Source organism: Pongo abelii, chromosome 5 (assembly GCF_028885655.2).
Source record: "Pongo abelii isolate AG06213 chromosome 5, NHGRI_mPonAbe1-v2.0_pri, whole genome shotgun sequence".
Classification (NCBI taxonomy): domain Eukaryota; kingdom Metazoa; phylum Chordata; class Mammalia; order Primates; family Hominidae; genus Pongo; species Pongo abelii.
This window is the reverse complement of record NC_071990.2, coordinates 111,277,367-111,296,112: the sequence shown is the minus strand read 5'-3', so window position 1 is coordinate 111,296,112 and position 18,746 is coordinate 111,277,367. Positions and strand designations below refer to the sequence as shown.

At 39.1% G+C, this 18,746-nt stretch overlaps 2 protein-coding genes across 20 annotated transcripts in view; one reads left to right on the top strand and one right to left on the bottom strand.

Annotated features, from left to right (window-relative positions):
• Positions 1-16,909, bottom strand: part of CDC40 (cell division cycle 40) — a 51,768-nt gene extending 34,859 nt beyond the window's left edge. Inside the window, exons 1-3 of one of the 2 annotated variants that reach the window (XM_024248241.3) lie at positions 16,603-16,909; positions 16,153-16,399; positions 4,103-4,189 (exon numbers count right to left, since the gene is read on the bottom strand). In XM_024248241.3, coding sequence (XP_024104009.1) covers positions 4,103-4,189; positions 16,153-16,341 — 276 coding nt within the window. In that variant the 5' untranslated portion in view covers positions 16,342-16,399; positions 16,603-16,909. Of the gene's footprint in view, positions 1-4,102; positions 4,190-16,152 lie in introns of both variants that reach the window. The other variant, XM_054558002.2, reaches the window with a different exon arrangement.
• Positions 16,671-18,746, top strand: part of WASF1 (WASP family member 1) — a 78,944-nt gene continuing 76,868 nt past the window's right edge. For 2 of the 18 annotated variants that reach the window (XM_063724698.1, XM_063724690.1), the window contains exons 1-3: positions 16,772-16,942; positions 17,235-17,343; positions 18,040-18,184. The gene's annotated coding sequence lies outside the window, so the exon portion shown is untranslated. Of the gene's footprint in view, positions 17,344-17,523; positions 18,185-18,746 lie in introns of those variants that run through there. The other 16 variants (XM_063724697.1, XM_063724701.1, XM_054556930.2 and 13 more) reach the window with 13 other exon arrangements.

Below are 18,746 nucleotides of genomic sequence, written 5' to 3'. Positions count from 1 at the left end.
TTTAGCCATTCTACAATGTATACATATTAAAAAACACATTGTACATTGTAAATATATACAATTTTTATTAATTAAAAAATTAATGTATTAAAAAGTATGTAAGTACTAATTCAGATCACTACACCCAAAGTATGTATGATGTTCCCACAGGAGGTAAGTATTCTTAAACATCTGTCAACTGCACGAAGTAGTGGTTTACTTATAGGGTTGGGAGAAAAGCACTCTTTAATTTGTGAAGATGCTGGTTGATAACTCTCGGAGATCTGATACTATAAGAATGTGGATCTCAAAAATCTTCAGTAGGCAGAGTATTGGTGAGTCAGCATTTTAGCAGCATATTATAACATTGCAGGAATTAAGACAATTTATACTACTAAAAATGGGCTATATAAAATCATAGTTCACATATAGAAAAATAACCCAAATTACTGAACATATAATAGTATACTAGATTGTTGGTACATTTTTCATTCATATTTACTGCAGTCATTATTGTTTAAAAGATTTATAAACAAATTTTAAGGTGAGAAGAGTCTGTTAATTATTTCCTGCAAATTAAGAGAAGATCTCCACAATTCAATTTTATTGGTGGATATTATGTCATATCTTGTAAGGCATAAAAATATTAGTATGAGAAAATTTCATTAGTGCTGGTTCTATGATCTTTGGCCTCAGTTTCCTCATCTACAAATAGAAGATTTGAGCTATATGATTTCTAAAGTTCATCATAACATTAATTTTTGTAGCAGCCTTTATAGCCAGATTTTTAACAGTAACTGGTGTTTTTTTCTCTTAACTTTTATATTTTTTCTATTCTGAAGTACTACTATTTTAAAGAGTCTGGAATTCTTCCTGAGACTTATGGATTTTATGAGTTTATAGAAGCTAATTAATACATTTTTGTCTAAGCAGATTTAAAAAGAATTGAGTGAAATGAAGAAATTACTAGACTAAAATAATGGCTACTAAGTCTTCAAGTTTTATCCATTATGTGAGAAAAATTATCTGTATAACCAGCTAGACTATTTGGGAAAAGTCCTTGGTCAGAAGAGAGAAACAATATTTTATAAAATAAAATAAGCAATTGAGTAAATGTTCAGAACTAGCAAAGTCAAAGGCATAGGGGTTACCCTGCAAACTCCACAATGGCCTTCAAACTGGTCTCCCAATTATAGAGAGATAATTAAGAGTGATCTGGACTCAAATCTCTAAATTTGCCACTCGCTGGCAGTATGACTTAAGACTTGGTTTCCTTGCTATAAAGGACACAGGTACTTACTTCATAGGATTTTAGTGAGGACTGAAGGAGATGAGGTATGTAAATCCTTCAGTATGGTACCTGGCATACAGTAATAAATGGTGGCTTTATTTCACTAATCTATATCCCTGTTCTTTTCCATAATGCAAACTCATACCAAATAAACCTTCTTAAAAATTCAGCTTTGATTATGCCACTCCCCTATTTAAGACCCTCACAAATCTATTTATCATTGATTAAATCAAAACAAAACTCTTCACCTTGGCCCCCAAAGCCTTGTGCAATGTTATACAAAGTACCATTCTAGTCTTATCTCTTGATTCTTTCTTCTGGTAAGGACTCGGGCATTACTGTTCTTTAGATCTTTTATGATTCGGCTCATGCTGTTCTCTTCTTGGAGTCTCTCCTCATAAAAGCCTACCTACCCACCAATGCCAATAATTAATAAAAATAACAATGATGACTACCATTTGTTAAATGCCTACTCTGTGCTGGAAGGATTTTTTAACTATATCATACATTATCTGATTTATCTTTATAACTCAATAAGATAAAAATTATCTTCATCTTACCTATGAAAAAACTAAGAACTTCCAAGGTTACACAGAGCTAGTAAGTATTCCGCTTAACTCCAAATCTCATGTTCTTGACCTGGATTGAATTGTCCAGTTCAAATATTACTTCTTTTAGGGAACTTTTAAAAGTATTTACAACCAGATGCAATTTTTCCTTAAGCTTCAGTAGTACTTTAGAGGCATAATAAGAAATAGTCTGGTCTCTATCTTTTTAAAAAAACACATTTGACCAAACCAACAAACAGCACATCCTCTCTGGCAAACACTAGCTTGAGGAGAGGGATTATATCTTGTTTCTAACAATGGATACTCAAAATACAGGAACTTAAAATTTAAACTGGTGAAGTTCCTAGTGATACTTTCCCAGACTTTGCCAAGTGATACACATCCTAGTCATAGAAGACAAAAGTTCAAAATTTGATAAGTTACAGAGGATTCATTTGGCAACCAGGAACAATTATAATTTTGCCTCCCTTTTAAGTCCTATCAGTCCTTTCTTACATTGTAAAGAAGTACTGTAGTGCTCCTCACATAAACTAATTTCAATGTGACGTTCTCCAACCCGAGGAAAAAGAACATTAAAGGACTGATAATCCCACAAAGAGAATGACAAAAAAATTTTAACTGGTCTTTTAAATTTTTCTTGAAAGTTTGGAAACTAATTACACTAATGTATTAGTTATGCATGAAATTTAAGAACTCATGAAAAAAGCAGGCTTCAGAGAAAATAAAATGACATGAGAATGTTACACATCAGAATGCTTCCAAATTTTCTTATTTTCCTAATTCAATGGCTCCATTTTATTAAAGTACTTTTCATTTTAAAAAATCATGAAACATATATTTACATATAATACACAACCTCTCTTCAGTGGGGTGGCTAAAATGGTGCCAATGGATATGAGACAGCCAGTAGTCTGACAGGCTAGAAGGATTTAAGACACAATGGAATAAAAATTAAAATGTGCCATCGTGTCAGAGCATGGGAAGATTTTTGCTCAATGCAGACCCAGTGAATTGCTGGAGCTCTGTCTAAACACAAGCACTGACATCTCTGGCTGTGCTACACATTTCAATGGTCATCTTTTAAGTGAATACAGAAACCTAGGCAGGGAAAGTACTATATGAAACAGCTCCGACTCTCACATGTCACAAAAGGGCTAATTTATGCTACAAAATGAAAAATGTTACATCATTTTCCACCAAGATACCATAAGATATAGCTCCTCATCTCCATCTTGAAAGTGCTTCTTAAAGATTCTGATATCAACCGAAGCTGTACTTCTTGGTTTTATAATTACCATTTTCTGGCATCTCTATTTCATCAATCAAGCATTCTTTTCCATTTTAAAAGGCAAAATATCTAGAAATTTAATCTTTTCTGTAAACTTCCCTAAATGGATAATATTCAAAGACTTTCTTAAATGAACAATATTCGCTGTTTCTGGTTTTTTTCATCAGGAGAGGGAAAAAAAAATCCAGTACTTTGTTTTATTCAGAGCAGGCATCAAACACTGTGACTACTTTCTGGCAGTGTATCAGTATGACACGTCAGGGGCATCTGTAACTAGATGTTTCGTAATATACTACATATTGATGCTGGTAAGCCCCAATATTTTCCTTTATGGTTAATTATAATACTCCCTTATGAAGACTGAGAGGAAGATGTCAACTAAGTTCATATTTAAGAATCAGATTTCCTTTTTCAAAAGACATAGTTCCATGTTATCAGACATCTGTATGTAGACAGATAAGCAGCTAGTGGATTTTTAAAAGTATTTTCACAAAAGCACACTACCTAAACTTTTGGAGAATAGAAGGATGTATTTTTGGCTGGGCGCGGTGGCTCACGCCTGTAATCCCAGCACTTTGGGAGGCCGAGGCGAGCGGATCACAAGGTCAGGAGATCGAGACCATCCTGGCTAACACAGTGAAACCCCATCTCTATTAAAAATACAAAAAAATTAGCCGGGCATGGTGGTTGGCGCCTGTAGTCCCAGCTACTTGGGAGGCTGAGGCAGGAGAATGGCGTGAACCCGGGAGGCGGAGCTTGCAGTGAGCCAAGATTGCGCCACTGCACTCCAGCCTGGGCAACAGAGCAAGACTCTGTCTCAAAAAAAAAAAAAAAAAAAAAAGAAGGATGTATTTTCTAAAAGCTTAAATAGTATGCTTATGTGATAAAACGTTAAAAAATTCACTGCTATACCTAATTATCTACTATGATTTAAATTCTTTAGCAAAAGTCAGAACCTTAAATATGTTTTCTTACCTCAGGAGCAAACATGGTCTCATAGGTAGGATTATACTGAACTTCTTTGACGGCAGGGTCAAGGTGAACTCCAGTCTCCAAATCTTCCTAAAAAGAATACCAAATAAACATTAAAGATCTGATAAATGACTATTTTATTTTAGAAGCCACATTAAAGTCACACTAGCCATCTTTAACATCTATTTTATGGTTATAATGTATCATATGATTAATAATTCTAATAAAATTAATGTATACAGTTAGAGGTTAAAATACATAAAAAAATTTTCTTTTTGAAATACTGATTTTATTAAAAATTTAAAATTTTTAAATTTAAAACTAAATAAGTTAACATTACTCAAAGCCTTAAATTAGTTTAAGAGATTCCAACTCTTCTTTGTTATTAACTCAAAAGACCCGAACCTCTACTGCCAAATTCAAAAGAGGTATTTCTTTTTTTACTCAGCAAACTGTATTAGATATGCAACCAAATTGCACTTGGTTGGGTACTGGAGAGGAAACAAAAGGAAGTGACAGGGCCTGAATCTTCTAAATATAAAGTCTTATGATCTCAGTTAATATTTCAAACATCTTAAATTCACTCCCCAGATTACTGAAAATAAACATCTCATCTCCACTGAAGAATCACTGGTAGTATAACTTTTATATAACTCCACCACTTACAAATACGATAATTCTCAAATTGGTATCTTTAGCCTGGACCTCCCCTGATTTCTAGAGGCTTGTATATCCAACCTTCAACTTGACATCTCTTCTCCCAGGATATCTAACAGACATCTCAAACTTAATATATCCAAAAGGGAACTCGTGGCCTCCCCTCCCGCACTGAATCCTTCCAGCCTTCTCTTAGTTAATCACAATTCCACCCTTATAGTCGCTCAGGCAAAAATCTGGAGTTTTCCTTGATTCCTCTTTATTTTATAGTTTGTATCCAATTCATCATCAAATCTTCTACCTTCTGCATAAATCCAGAATTCAACCACTTCTGACATCCTCTATTGCAGTGGTTCAACTTAACATCTTGTATCTGGGTTTTTGGAGTAGCTTCTTACCTGGTCTCCCTGTTTTCTGTCCCTGACCACCTACAGCCTCACTTCCCACAGGAGATAGTATGATTCTTTCAAAATATTAGTCAGGTTATGCTACTCCTATGCTCTAAACCCCCCAGTAACCTCCCCAGTCAGAGTAAAAGCCTAACAAAGGCCTGACAAGGCCCATTACCACTGGTTCTCAGGAAGTAGGCAGGTTCCCTAGAGTAGTTTTACAGGGCATTTTTGTTTTCCTGTATTGTCCTGTCTGAACATTCACATATTAAAAACATATTTGATTATAAGTACCTTTCCTTTAAATAGTGCACTCATGTTCTATTTTAAAAATTGTATATATCATCTACAAATTATATTTCAATAAAGTCAGTATTATAACATTGCTGTCATAAAATGACAGAGTTGAGTCTAACTGGTTGAGAATTTCCCCTCCATGATCAGCCCCCTGCCCCTACCAACTTCTGTCTTCATCTAGCACTATGCCTGTGCTCACTTTACCCCAGCCTCACTGACTCATTTGCTATTCCTAGAATAGGCCAAGGAACAATCCTGCCTCGGGGTCTCTATACTTACTGTTATTTCCTTTTGGAATGAAATGTTTTTCCTGTGGATATCCACGTGATTGTTATCTCTCCTTTTAAGTCTCTGCTCAGTTTTTCTGCTTCCCCCTTACCTTGCTTTATTTTCCTCCATTACATTTATCCTCAGTGGATATATATAGTATCTTTCTCTCTCTCCACTAAAATGTAAACTACACAAGGTGGATTTTGCACACACAAATGTACAATCAAACCCTTGAACTATCCCTATCATATCACCATCTTTATTCTGCTCGCCTCTTGTTGATGGTAGGATATATCCCCTAATACAATGCAAAGATAAAGCAAAGTAACATCAGACATTCTGCAAAATAGGTGGGATTTCATGAAGCTGATATTGATGTTGGAGAAGCAGCAATGCCACAGACAAGTGAAGATCTGGTAGAGTTAGACCAGCTGATGACCAAAGACTAAAAAACCGACAAGAAAAATAACACCATAAGCCCACATTCACTGTTCCAAAATTTGACCACTCTAGAAATACTTTACCACAGCCCCTGTATCAAAACAGGCAACTTAGTTTCTCTACTTCTTAAAGATTCAGAGCCTATCAGGTCCCTTGAGCTTCTCTCCTCTCTAAACTGCCCATATCTTTACCCTATCTTATCCTTTTCATGACTTCAATTACCACCCCCAATTTTTATCTGCAGCCTTAATCACACCTAACCTTGGATCGACATATCCAACTGCCTACTAAATTTCATTAGATGAATGTCCCACAGCATCAAACACTATGCTGTGTCCAAAATAGAACTTACCATTCCCCCATGACTCCATCTTCACTAATAAATCAGGCACAGTCTTGCTGATTCTACCTCTGAATACCTCCCCAGTAATCTCACTTCTACCCGCCCCTCTTTGCATCCCAGCTACAATGGCCTAGTTAGGGCTTCATTGTATCTTGCCTGGCCTATTGTAATACTTCCTTATCTACTTTAATACACCCTCACTTTTGTCATATTAGACTAATTGCTGATTTTTAAAAATAGCAAGCACTTTGATGCTTTCTGTGCTGTAGGCAATGTTACCGCCTTGTACCTTAGGCAATGCCTTTATTATTTTATGTCGCCTTCTTATTTTTCCTGATACCTTCCCTCCTCCTGCCTCAGGAAAACTGTTGCGTTTTTGTTTGTGGTCCTAAAAAAATGCTGTACTCTATTTGATAGTACTTGTGATATATTATTTGTTGCACATGGCTTTTATGTACATAATATATCCTCACTGCCCAGTAGAACGCAGGGAATTCAGCACATATTCAATAAATATTTGTTAAATTAAATTGAAGACAGAGAAGCCAAATCTGTAGAGAAATTAAGTAAGATAAGGCTGACCAACAGTCATTGGGTTTGGCAATTATGTCACAAAAAACCTTTGCGAGAGTGACTTTGTTAGTAAGGACTATGGAAAGCCAACTGCAAGAGGCAGAGGTGTAAATGAGGATCTAGAAAAACAATACCATATAAATCTGTACTGAAAATATTGGTGGTAAAAAACAGAACAGATGGGGTGTCAGGTTGAAGGATTTTCAGGGTCAAGTGTTTCTTCTTCCTTAAGAAGAGGCTAAGTCAAAGATGTGGTCAATCGTAGGCTAGAAGGCAGGTGACGGCAGGGAGAGACACATGACAAAAAGGACCAGATAAAGGTACAGTTGTCCTAGAAGAGGTAGGAGGGAATAAAATTCAGGACACAGTTGGAAGATTAGCCTCTGAAAAGAGGAGCGCTCTCTTTGGGATGAAATAGAGATGACAAAGGTAAGAATGGGTGATAGATGACAGATCCTTGGAGATGTTGGGAATCATAATTGATCTTTTTATTTTCTTGATGTAGTCAGGGTACAGGCAAATTTATAAAGCAAGCACAGAGCTCCAGATTCATTTATTCATTCAACAGATATTGATTGTGTGCCTACTATGTGCCAGGCACTGTCCTGGGCCCACAGAAATAGACAAAGATACCTGCCCTTGTGGAGTTTATATTCTAGTGGAGGAGACAGACAATAGACTATATAATACATAAATAAGTTTACAGCTCTCTAGAAGAGGCTAAATAATATGAAGAAAAAGAATTTAACAACACTAATATGCTAGCATCAGAGCAGACACACTATTTCATATAATCTGTGAGGTTAAGTGTTAGCAGGATTAAGTCACTTAACCCAAGCTACTAATAGAATAAATGGGAAGGGGAAGAGCTCAAAGTAACCACAATGAACAATGTTAAAGAGACCTAACTAGTGACAAATTAAAAAATCACTGGCAGAGTAACTAGGTGTATCAGTCAGGGTTCTTAGTTGCAAGCAGCAGGCTGATTCGGCACTATAAAATTCTTATGAGTTTCTCTTAGAATTACCAGGAAGTGTGGAAAATCAGCTTCGACAAGTAGGCAGAAATAAAGGGTCAGTATACATTTAATAGATGAAATCACAATTCAAAATTAATCATCACAGAACCCATCCAGTGAGGATAATAGTTTACCATGACTGAACACCACTACTAAACTGCTATGGCTACCACTGGATGCTGCTATTGAAACTGCTGGCCTGAGAAACTAGAAAACATTGACCACCATTGCCAGTTTAAGTCCTCTTTCCTGGCTTCTTTGTGGATAATTTCAGATTAGAAAGCTTAGGTTGGTGCATCTGTTTGGCTGAGCCCAACAGATACACCCACCCAACAGTCCTGAGCCTTAGCTGAAAGGGAGCTGAATTAGAATAATCTGGGTTTTCAGCTTCTGAAGATGGGTGATGAACAGGGATGTTCTTCACATTAAGACCCTTAAGAAAGGGGTCTCAAATGCTAGGCCACTGAAAAGATGACAAATATTATCTATATCACCCTAGAATGAACACTAGAATCTTCTCTGATGAAAGATACTATCTTGCACATGGCCCAATAGCAAACTCAGTACTATAAAGTTAACATGTTACAAACAAATTGCTTAAACTGCATAAAAGCTAAATTAAATGCTTTTCCCGCTTAATATTCAACCCCTAGTGACAAACTGCTTAAAATAACATGAGGCTTAGCCACATTCATATCTTCCCACATGATTTTATAGTGTATAGTTGCTAGAACCACTTTATAATATGGGATATGAGATCTTTCCAATTAAGGGTATTTAAAATATTCCAAATTGAAATTATTTTGAAGAGTATCATGATACATCAATTTTTAAATGCAAAGTACAATTTAAGAAATTACTGTTTATATAAGCAACACTGGCAACCAATAAAAAATATAAGTCCCAGTTTCTGACTCCTGCTAAAATTATAGAACAAATTGAACAACCCTCAAGAAAACGAAGGGCTGTTATTTTACAGAAATTTAATTAGAAAACTTGGACAATACCACAACCTTGTTTTAATACCCATGAGGTGCTCAATACCAATTAGGCATGCAATTGGAATTACCACAGAATAACAAATAATTTCTATTCAGTTTCAATTATCCACAAAAATTAAAACGCAGTAAGTGAAGGGCACCCTGTGGGTCAAATAAGTTTAAATAGTTTATCTTTTTGTTGATTCAAAGTAATTTGAGAATACAACTGGGTAATATTCACTTTTTAGTCTTTTCCACATTTCTTCCTGTGCCCAAATAAGAAAAGAGACATAAAAACACCATGTAAACTGTAAAGCGGATCACAAATATTGTTATTATAAGTTACTTATCAATTTATGGCATAGTTTTTTTTCCTCCCAGAAAATAGAAATGACTAAACTTCCTAACAGAAGAATTTAGGTGAATGGTATAAAAGAACAGAACTTCAGATAAAGATATCCTCTGAGTTTGGCTCTTAACAGATTGCAGAGAGAAAAGGTGGTCCATTTGAAGCTCACAAATATAAGAAATACCACCCATGAAAAAACTGAAAAATATGCCTCAAAATTAGAGGCAGAATTTTTATTTTACTTTAGTTGGCTATGCTAAGGCAAAGAATATATTGGGGGGAAGTAACATAGTCACTGGTTGAAATGAGAGAAAGCCAGATCTGCTTTTGTTTTTCTAACCTTAAAGTCACTTAATAAGCAACTCTTGCAATCCAATAGGGTCCACTGCATGATTTCTAAAGTGCAAAACCTTACAATGCTGCATTCAAAAATTTTTATCGGCTAACATGGTGAAACCCCGTGTCTACTAAAAATACAAAAAATCAGCCGGGTGTGGTGGCGGGTGCCTGTAGTCCCAGCTACTAGGGAGACTGAGGCAGGAGAACCGTGTAAACCCAGGAGGCGGAGCTTGCAGTGAGCCAAGATTGCACCACTCAACTCCAGCCTGGGAGACAGTGAGACTCCATCTCAAAAAAAAAAAAAAAATTTTTATCCAGAAAATACTCATTGTCATACATATACTGGAGAACACGAATATGTGTAATTGGTGTTCCAGAAGAGAAGAGAGAATGGGACTAAAATAACATGTGAAGTGATAAGAACTGACAACTGCTAAGAAATGTCCAAAGGTCCACATTCCAAACTAATTGATCCACAATTAAAGAAATCCAACAAATTCTGAACAGAAAAAATAAAAAGAAATCCAAACATGTGTATCCTATAATAAAACTAAAGAATGAAACCATATCTCAAAAAAATGGGGTGGGGGTCTTAAAAGGTGTCAAAAGAAAAAAGAAAATCACTTTCAAAGAGAAACAGCTATACCAACAGCTGATTTATCAGTAACAATGAAAATCAGAAGACAGTAGAATATCTTAAAAGTGCTGAGAGAAAACTGCCAGCTAAGGAAACGACCCAGTGAAAATATCCTTTGAGAAACACAGTTAAATGAAAGCATTTTATTTATGTATGTATTTATTTATGAGACAGGGTCTTACTCTGTCTCTCAGGCTGGAGTGCAGTGGCGTGATTCTGGCTCACTGCAACCTCTGCCTCTTTGGCTCTAGCGATCCCCCTACCTTAGCCTCCCAAGTAGCTGGGAAGCGCACGCCACCACACCCAGCTAATTTTTGTATTTTTTCTAGAGACAGGGTCTCTCCATGTTGCCCAGGCTGGTCTGGAACTCCTGGGCTCAGGCGATCTGCCCACCTCGCCCAGCCAAAACTTTTTAAAAGACAAACTAAAACTGAAAGCATCTGCCACCAGTCAATCCTCACCAAAGAACATTCTAAAGAATGTGCTACACGCAGAAAGTGGTATCTTGCATATGAGATGTAAGCATCATCATCATTCACCATCATCTTGTGGAGGATGTGTGTGTATATGTAAGTGCATGTATTATACCAGACAACAACAGCTAAAGTAGGAGTACAGGGGATGTGAATAAAATTCAAGTGTTCTAAGGTTCTCGCATTGTTCAGTAGAAGGTGAAAGTACTGATCGAATGTGCTATGCTTTCTAGGGGTAACCACTTAAAGAATAGAAACTGACTGCATGACTTAAAACAAGCACAGGGAGATAATGTAATGATTTTAAAAATCCAAAAGAATGGATGCCTAGCATACTAACTTTCTGCCTTTCTTTTTTTCTGTGATATGTGTTTATGACTATACTTTTAAAAAAACTGCCATGGCTGCACCTCACATGTTCTGATGTACAGTTGCTTAGGAGTGCAATTTCACAATTTTCAAATATGGAAATTTTATAGCTATCTTTTTGTGGTTAGTTTCTAGCTTAGGTGCACTGTGGTCAGAGAATACAGTAACAAGATTTTAAATCTGTTGAGACTAATGTTCCAGTTCAGAGGTGGCTAACTACAGTGTGTGGGCCAAATCCAGGCCATGGTCTGCTTTTTTGTACCAACAAGCTAAGGATGGTATTTGTATTTTTAAAGGGTTAAGAAAAAAAGATGAAGAAAAAGAAAGGGCGAAAGAGAGAAAGAAAGAAGTGACAGAAACTACACAAGGCCAGCACAACCTGAAATATTTACTGTCTGGCCCTTTACTGAAGTTTGCCAATCCCTGGTCTAGCACACGGTCATTTTAAAAATGTTTCATTACGTTTCAATGTTTCAAAATATTTCCAGTGCAACGCATTCTGTGTTTCTAAGTGCCATGTTCCCTAAGACCTTTAGATGCAGTTTGCTAATTTTGTTGTTCACATATTCTGTACCATTATTGATATTTTTTACTTGTTCTATCAATTATTGAGAGGTATATAAAAATCTCCCACTATAATTGTATATTTGTCCATTTCTCTTTGTAGTTCTGTCAATTTTTGCTTAAATATTTTGAGCTTAAATTGTTTTATATCTCTTTGTGAACTGAACCTTCTATCATGATGAAGTGACTCTTTTGTCTCCAGTAATGCTTTCTGCTTTAAAGTCTATTTTTATTGATGTTAACACAAACAGTGCTAGCTTTCTCTTGGTTAAAATTTGCCTGGTACATCCTTTTTATTTTTATTTTAGATCTTCCTGGAGGTGGTAGTAAGCATGGCAAGGCAAGAAAAATAAATAAAAGAAATAATGATTAAAAGAAAGAAAAAATACTGTCATATTTGCAGCTGATATGGCTATGTAAGTAGTAAGATCAGTTAGAAAGTTAAATGAAAAATACAATACTATTTATTACTAGCATAAAAATAAGATCCACCTAGAAATACCTCCAATAAAACTGTACAAGATTTTGATATGGAGACAATTACAAACTTCGGAAGAAAAAAAAAACAAAACTAAAAAAAGGCCTAAACAAATGAACAGATATAACGTTACCTCCAAGTTGACCTATGACTCAATATACTCCCAAACAAAATCCCAACTGGGTATTAGTAGAACTTTCCAAGTTAATTCTAAACTGTATATAGAATTACAGGGCCAAGAAGAGCCAGCCAAAACATTCTTGAACAACAAAAAAGGGCAAGGGAACTGCCCTATCACCTATCAAGCCATATTATTAAGAATGTTCACACTATAGACAAAAATTAATTTCATATGGATTAATGAACGTGAAAAGCTTTCAAGAGATAATACAAGAGAATATTTTCATGACTATGAGTTAAGGATTTCTCAAACAAGCAACAGGAACCACAATACATAAAGGAATAATTTGACAAGCACAGACTATATAAATAATTGTTTGTAAACAACAGGGAAAAGTGAGAAGACAAGTCACGAAAAGAAAAAAATTTTGCAACACACACAATTGACAAAGGATAGTATCCAGAATATGTAAAGATCTTCTAAAAATCAAAAGGAAATGACAACCTTATAGTTGCTTCCAAAAGAAAAAAAATTAAATCACCAATAACATATGAAAAGATACTCAACTGCAGGAAACAGCTCAGAAAAAACATGGATTAAAAACGCTGCAAAAATGTATTCTCTGCCAAAATGCTTGCTATTAATCATAATACAATTAGTCAACTACAGATGAATATATTTGCATGCTTCACATCTCCCTTGGTCATTTTCCAATTTTCCAATCATTTGCAATCATTATATTTACTATGTATAAGTTTGTTTTCCCTTCATATAAACAAGTGTTGGTTCATAAACTAACAATGAGCAATGCCCTCTACTCTCTCATAGAACCCAGACCACTGGGTGGACTAGCCTCAGCTCTACCTCTAATGGACCTCTGGTACCTTATGCAACCTTTCCTCCTGGGTTTCCTTATTTATTCATGATTGCACTAAGTGAGCTCTAGACAAACACCCCCATCCCTGCCACTGCCTGTCCAGCTCTAAAATTCTGATTCTTAATGTGCATACTTTTACAAGACTTTCTTTTTCATTCCATTCTCTTACCAAATACACTTCCCTAATCTTGTGTACTAGGCACTGGAGACACAAACGAATGGATACAACAGTCTCTGGACCCCAGGGTCTCGCAGTTCAGAGGAAAGAAAAAGATGAACAAGTCACAGCAATGTGCTAAGTGCTATAGTTAAGATATGATAAAGGGGCTAACGTAAAATAGGAGGAAACGTGCACTGAGACTGAAGGACCATAGTGTTTGGAGTAGGGGAAGGAGGCACTAGGCAAGGGATTTCCAGGCAGAAAGACTAGCATGGGCAAAATCTTCAGAGGAAGAAAGAAAATTCGGCTTTCAGGGCTTTGTAAAGAGTTCAGCATGGGAGAATAGCAGGCCTCACATGCTACTAAAAAAAACTTAAGAAATCACCCATTGGACAACATGGTGTCTTTGGGCAGGGAAGTGATACGATGCAAGTGGAATTTACAAAGATCATTCTAAGTGCACTGTGGAGAAAAGAATGCGGTATAAAACTGGGAGACAAGAAAGGAAGAAGTAGAAAGATCAGTTAGAAGGCTACAACTGTCTGAAGAGAAAAGATGAGAATCTGAACTAAACAGTGGCAGCAGAAGAGAGAGATTTGATGAATATCATTGAGTTAAAGTGGACAGGACCCACTACCCAAAAGAAGAGGCTGAAAGAGAAAGAAAAGAATAACTCCTGGGAGAAATAAGGAAGATATGAAGCCTGCACCAGTGAAAATAGCAAGGAAGGAGTTGACGTGAGAGAAATTAATGAAACAGCAATGTTAGAGTCAATTGAATGACTAGCTTCAGGGGCTGAGGAAGAAGGAAGAGAAAAGGATACCTCCTTTGTTCTCAGCTTGAACTAGTGGGTGGATTGTGGGATGACAGATCAAAATGGGAAAAACAGAAGTGGATTTTGAGGGAAAGAAAATAATTTTTCAACACACTGAATTGGAGGTGGCTGAGCGCCAACCTGCAAGAGACAAATGTACAATTACAGTGGGAGATTTTTATATACCTCTCAAGTTCGTAAGCTAGCAAGGAGGATAGAACTGGAAATAAAAGGATAGCAAGCATTTAACTAGTGTTCATTTTATGTGGCACTGTTAAAAGGGCTTTACATCTTTTATGACAATTATTATAATTCTGTTAGATAGGTACTACTGTTATTCCTACTTTACAGATCAGCAAAAATTAGGTACAGAGCATTTAAGTAACTTATCCAAGGTCCCCAGGTGGGTAAGTGCTGGAGGCAGGATTTGAATTACAGTCTTAATTCCAGAGCCTGTGCTAACCATTTCACGGTGTTCACCTTGAGCTAGAAGCAGCACAGACTGAGGTTGAAGGTATGGGAGAATATGTGGAATGCAAAGAGGACTAAGAGCAGAGTCCTGGGAAACACCAGTATTGAAAAGGGAGAGTAAAATAATTGGAACAGAATGCTGAGTAGAGCCCCATGGAAGCGAAACGGAGAGAAAGTTTCAAGAAAGAGGAACTAATGAACAGTGTCATTTGATGCAGACATTTAAGTCAGATGGTTGAACTTGACAACTGGAAGGCCTGGGACATGACTCACAGACAGTAGTTTCCCAAGAGGATAGGGCCAGACTGCATTGGGTTGAGGAGAAAATGAGACGAAGACAAAAAGAGAGCCCCAAAAAGCTGAGCTGTGAAAGGAGAAGACTCAGGAAGTTGCTGGAGGGGCTTAAGTTTGGAAAGTCTTGTTTTGATAGTAAGTTAGGAGGATTCTAAGCATTCTTTCATGACAGATGTCCATTTTTAAAAAGTAAAATTCACATACAGCTTGTTAAAAACCTGTAAAACACTTCTTAAGTCATTAAACTAGACTTGGGGACATGATACAAGGGAATTTTTGGACACCGCCTCCCCTCTTCACATCTTGAGCTGATCACCTACCTTGGGCTCTTCTAGGCCTACACTACCAATTGGTAGATGCTCTCATCAGGCTCTAGACACATCAGCTTTTCCTCAGTTCTTCAAACCCACTAGGCTCTTTGCGTTCTCAGGCTTGCCTGTCACCTCTGCCTGGAAACTCTTGCCTTATTAATCAGCTTCCTCCATTGAGATCATGCAGCTGTTTCTCAAATCCAAGGCCTTTTTCTCACTGTATTAACATACACAATCATAAAACATTTACTGCACTCTCACTAGTTGGCTCTGTGCTATATATGCTTTATTTGTGTAATTTCACTCAATTTTCACACTCATCTTCTCATGTAGACAGATGTTTTGAAAATGATCTCCACTGTACAGGTGAGGAAAGAGAGGAGGCTGCATAACTTGTCCAAGTTCACATAAGTGGTGGTGCCAGGATTAGAACCTAGCTCTTCAAAAATAAGACAAATCGAGGCCACTGCTCTCTTCAAGTGAAGGCACAATACTCTAGTTGGGGAAGTTCTGATCTAATTTCACTTATGTTCCGAGATTACATCTGCACTTTCCAGGCTATGTCCCTAATCCACAAATTCAAATTTCACCCCCTCCTTCCACTTGCTTTCTGATGGCGGGAGGCAAGGGCAGAGAGCATCGGAGGGCTATTCCGAACTTCCAATTCTGCTTCTCCCGAGGATGCATGTGGGAAGGAGAAGAAATTCAAACGTTGGCAAATTACCTCTGAGCACTGAGAAAGAGGTAACCCGGTACCTAACAAGCGGCTGGCAGTTTTGGAGCTGAAGCCAACAATTCCCACACCGCATTAGTAGCAAAAGTGCTTACCTTAACTGCCACCTCCGGAGCCGAGTCCACTGCCACTGCTAGAGACGGCTTTGCTGAAGGCGATTTAGTCAAGTGCATGAGGGAGTCGGCGGCTGGCAGCGGACACCGACTGCTCTCACTGTCCGAGTCCGATTCGGACCCTGAACCCGAACCATAGGAAGCGGCCAGAGCTGCAATCGCAGCCGACATGACGGCAACAAATCTTCTGTGGAGACCCTGCCAGGGCGGAAGAAGAGGCTCCCAGGTCCTGACAGATTGCGATGGAACACATCATTAACTTTCTTTGCTAAGAAATAATGTGTTACATTTTGAAACAATAAGCTAATTATTATTAGAATAACTACTGTCGAAGTGAGAGCTTAAAAAAGTTTATCTAGGGAAAAAGAGAGAATTATAATAGCTTATAACTTTTAGGACCTAGTTGACTAAAGAATACGAGTTCCAAAATACCTTGAGGCCTCGCGGTCCTGCACTCCCAGCGTGCAGCGCGGCAGGAAGCGCGAGAGGGCACAATGGGAAGTGTAGTTTGGCACGAGGGGGCGGGGAGGGGGCGTGTCCCTCTTTGACCCCGCCCCCGAATGGATGTTCCATTCAATTGGCTATCATCTTCCCTCATTCCCTAGCCAAGCAGTGTTCTCTCCGTCCCCCTCCCCCAAACTGAGGATTGGGCAATACCACAGAACCTCAGGAAAGGGGGGAAGAGCGAGCTTCGGCCCCACTAATGGGGGAGTGGGCGGAGGCTGGGTTTCCCACCTCGGCTGCACCTGGGCACTGGAGGCTGAAGAGGAAAGTGAGAATCTGAAGTTTTGAGACCTCTGACTGGCCGGGAATAGCTCCTGGGGCGGGGGGCAAGGATGGGACCATAGTCGGAAAGAGTCCGGCCGTCCCCCTACTTCTGGCGCGGGTCCCTGCGCCCGGTTGTGGAGCGTCTCGCGCGGGGAGGGGGCGGGGGGAACCGCAGCTGGCGGTGTTGTTCACTCGCGCGTCGAGCACACGGTGGGTCCGGCGGCCGGTTGGCGCCCCAGGCGGCGTTCTCTGTGGCCTGGCGCCTCGGCCGCTGACCTGAGCGGGTTCCGCCCCAGAGCCCGACCCTCCTGGGGGCCCTAGGTGGAGTCCCGCGAGCCGAGGGGGACCGGCGACCGCTGCTGAAGCATGAAGAAGGGGTAAGGCGAGAGCCCCCAAGATTTCACGGTGAGCGCGAGTCCCTGAGGAATTGCTTTTTTCGGGGAGGGGGTGTTGGGAGAGGAACTCTTCCTTACTGGCCGGAGCAGACCGAGTGGTGTGTGGCCCGCAAAGGTGACGGGGATGGATGGGCGCGCCTCCCCCGCCCCGGCCCCCACCCCCATCCGCGGGTTTTCCGAGCGCCCACCGCCCACCCGCCAGCGGGGCTGGGTGCCGAGGGAGACGGCGGCGGGCGCGCCTGGGGCTCGGCTGCAGGGACCGCCCCGGGGCTGCTCTCGCTGGAGAGACTGCGGGTCTCACCTGAGGTGCCACCGCCCAGGCTTCCCTGCCCACCCGCGCCCGCCGTCCGCCCCGTGCCTTTTTCCGGGGGAGGCGGTAGCCCCGGGCTACAGAGAATCCCCTGCTCGCCCTACGTGCCCGGGGCTCAGTAAAGCGAGCTCGTGCGTTTGCGTGTTTGCTCCGCGAGTCGGTGTCTAAAGAGATAACGGTAAAGCGAGTGCGGGCATCCTTTTCTTCGTTGGAAGGAGAGGCGAAGCGGTGCTGTGGCTTCTGGTGCCTGTTCATGGGGGCTGCCTCGGGCAGAGTTACGGAGCCGCTCACTCAGCGCTCATGTCGGCAGGACTCGCCCATTGTGCCACCCAGATAATTATTCAACTATGCAGCATCCATTGCACCTTTCCCATTTTTCTTTTCCCCTTGCTACAGCATGCCCCCTAGCTTCGGTACTCTGACACCTTCTCTTGCACTTGCGGATGATGAACTGGAATAACGATGAAAGAAAGCACATCCGATCTCAACATTCGCGACCTGCCCTATAACCGATTAATTAATTGATCCCCAGCTAGACTAGGTACTTAAATACGACTTACTCTAATCATTTCCTTTTCTATATAATAAGATGTGCGGTGGATTCGACTTAAATTTTTTCTTTGGTGTTAGATTCACGATTAGCTAAGGTCTTTTTTTCTGTTCACTAATTGATGTAATTGACTTATTGGTTATTCAATCCGTCTAATGTTCTTAAATTTAAATTTGCATGGTAGGTAACATTCATTTTTCTGATTGTTCATAGCATTATATCATAATTAGAAATGCAGTCTCAATTTGAACTCTCAGGAACAGTTTATCCTTTGTGCTCTAAGTTTCTGTTAGGAAGCATTTTTGTTTATGTTGAATATTTGAATGAAGTATTTGATATAAAATTTCGGAAGTTTTGAATAAGAAAAGTTTTGTATTCGTTTTTCAGCAGCAGAATATGTCATTACTAATCGTTGCCTTCCATTGAATGGAATAATTTAATATTTAAGATGAGGATTTTAACCATCATATCAGTCATTCCCTAATTTATCTGATTTTATTTTTTATTCACTTTTTTCTTTGCAATATCATGTATTTAATTACTTGTTTTAGAA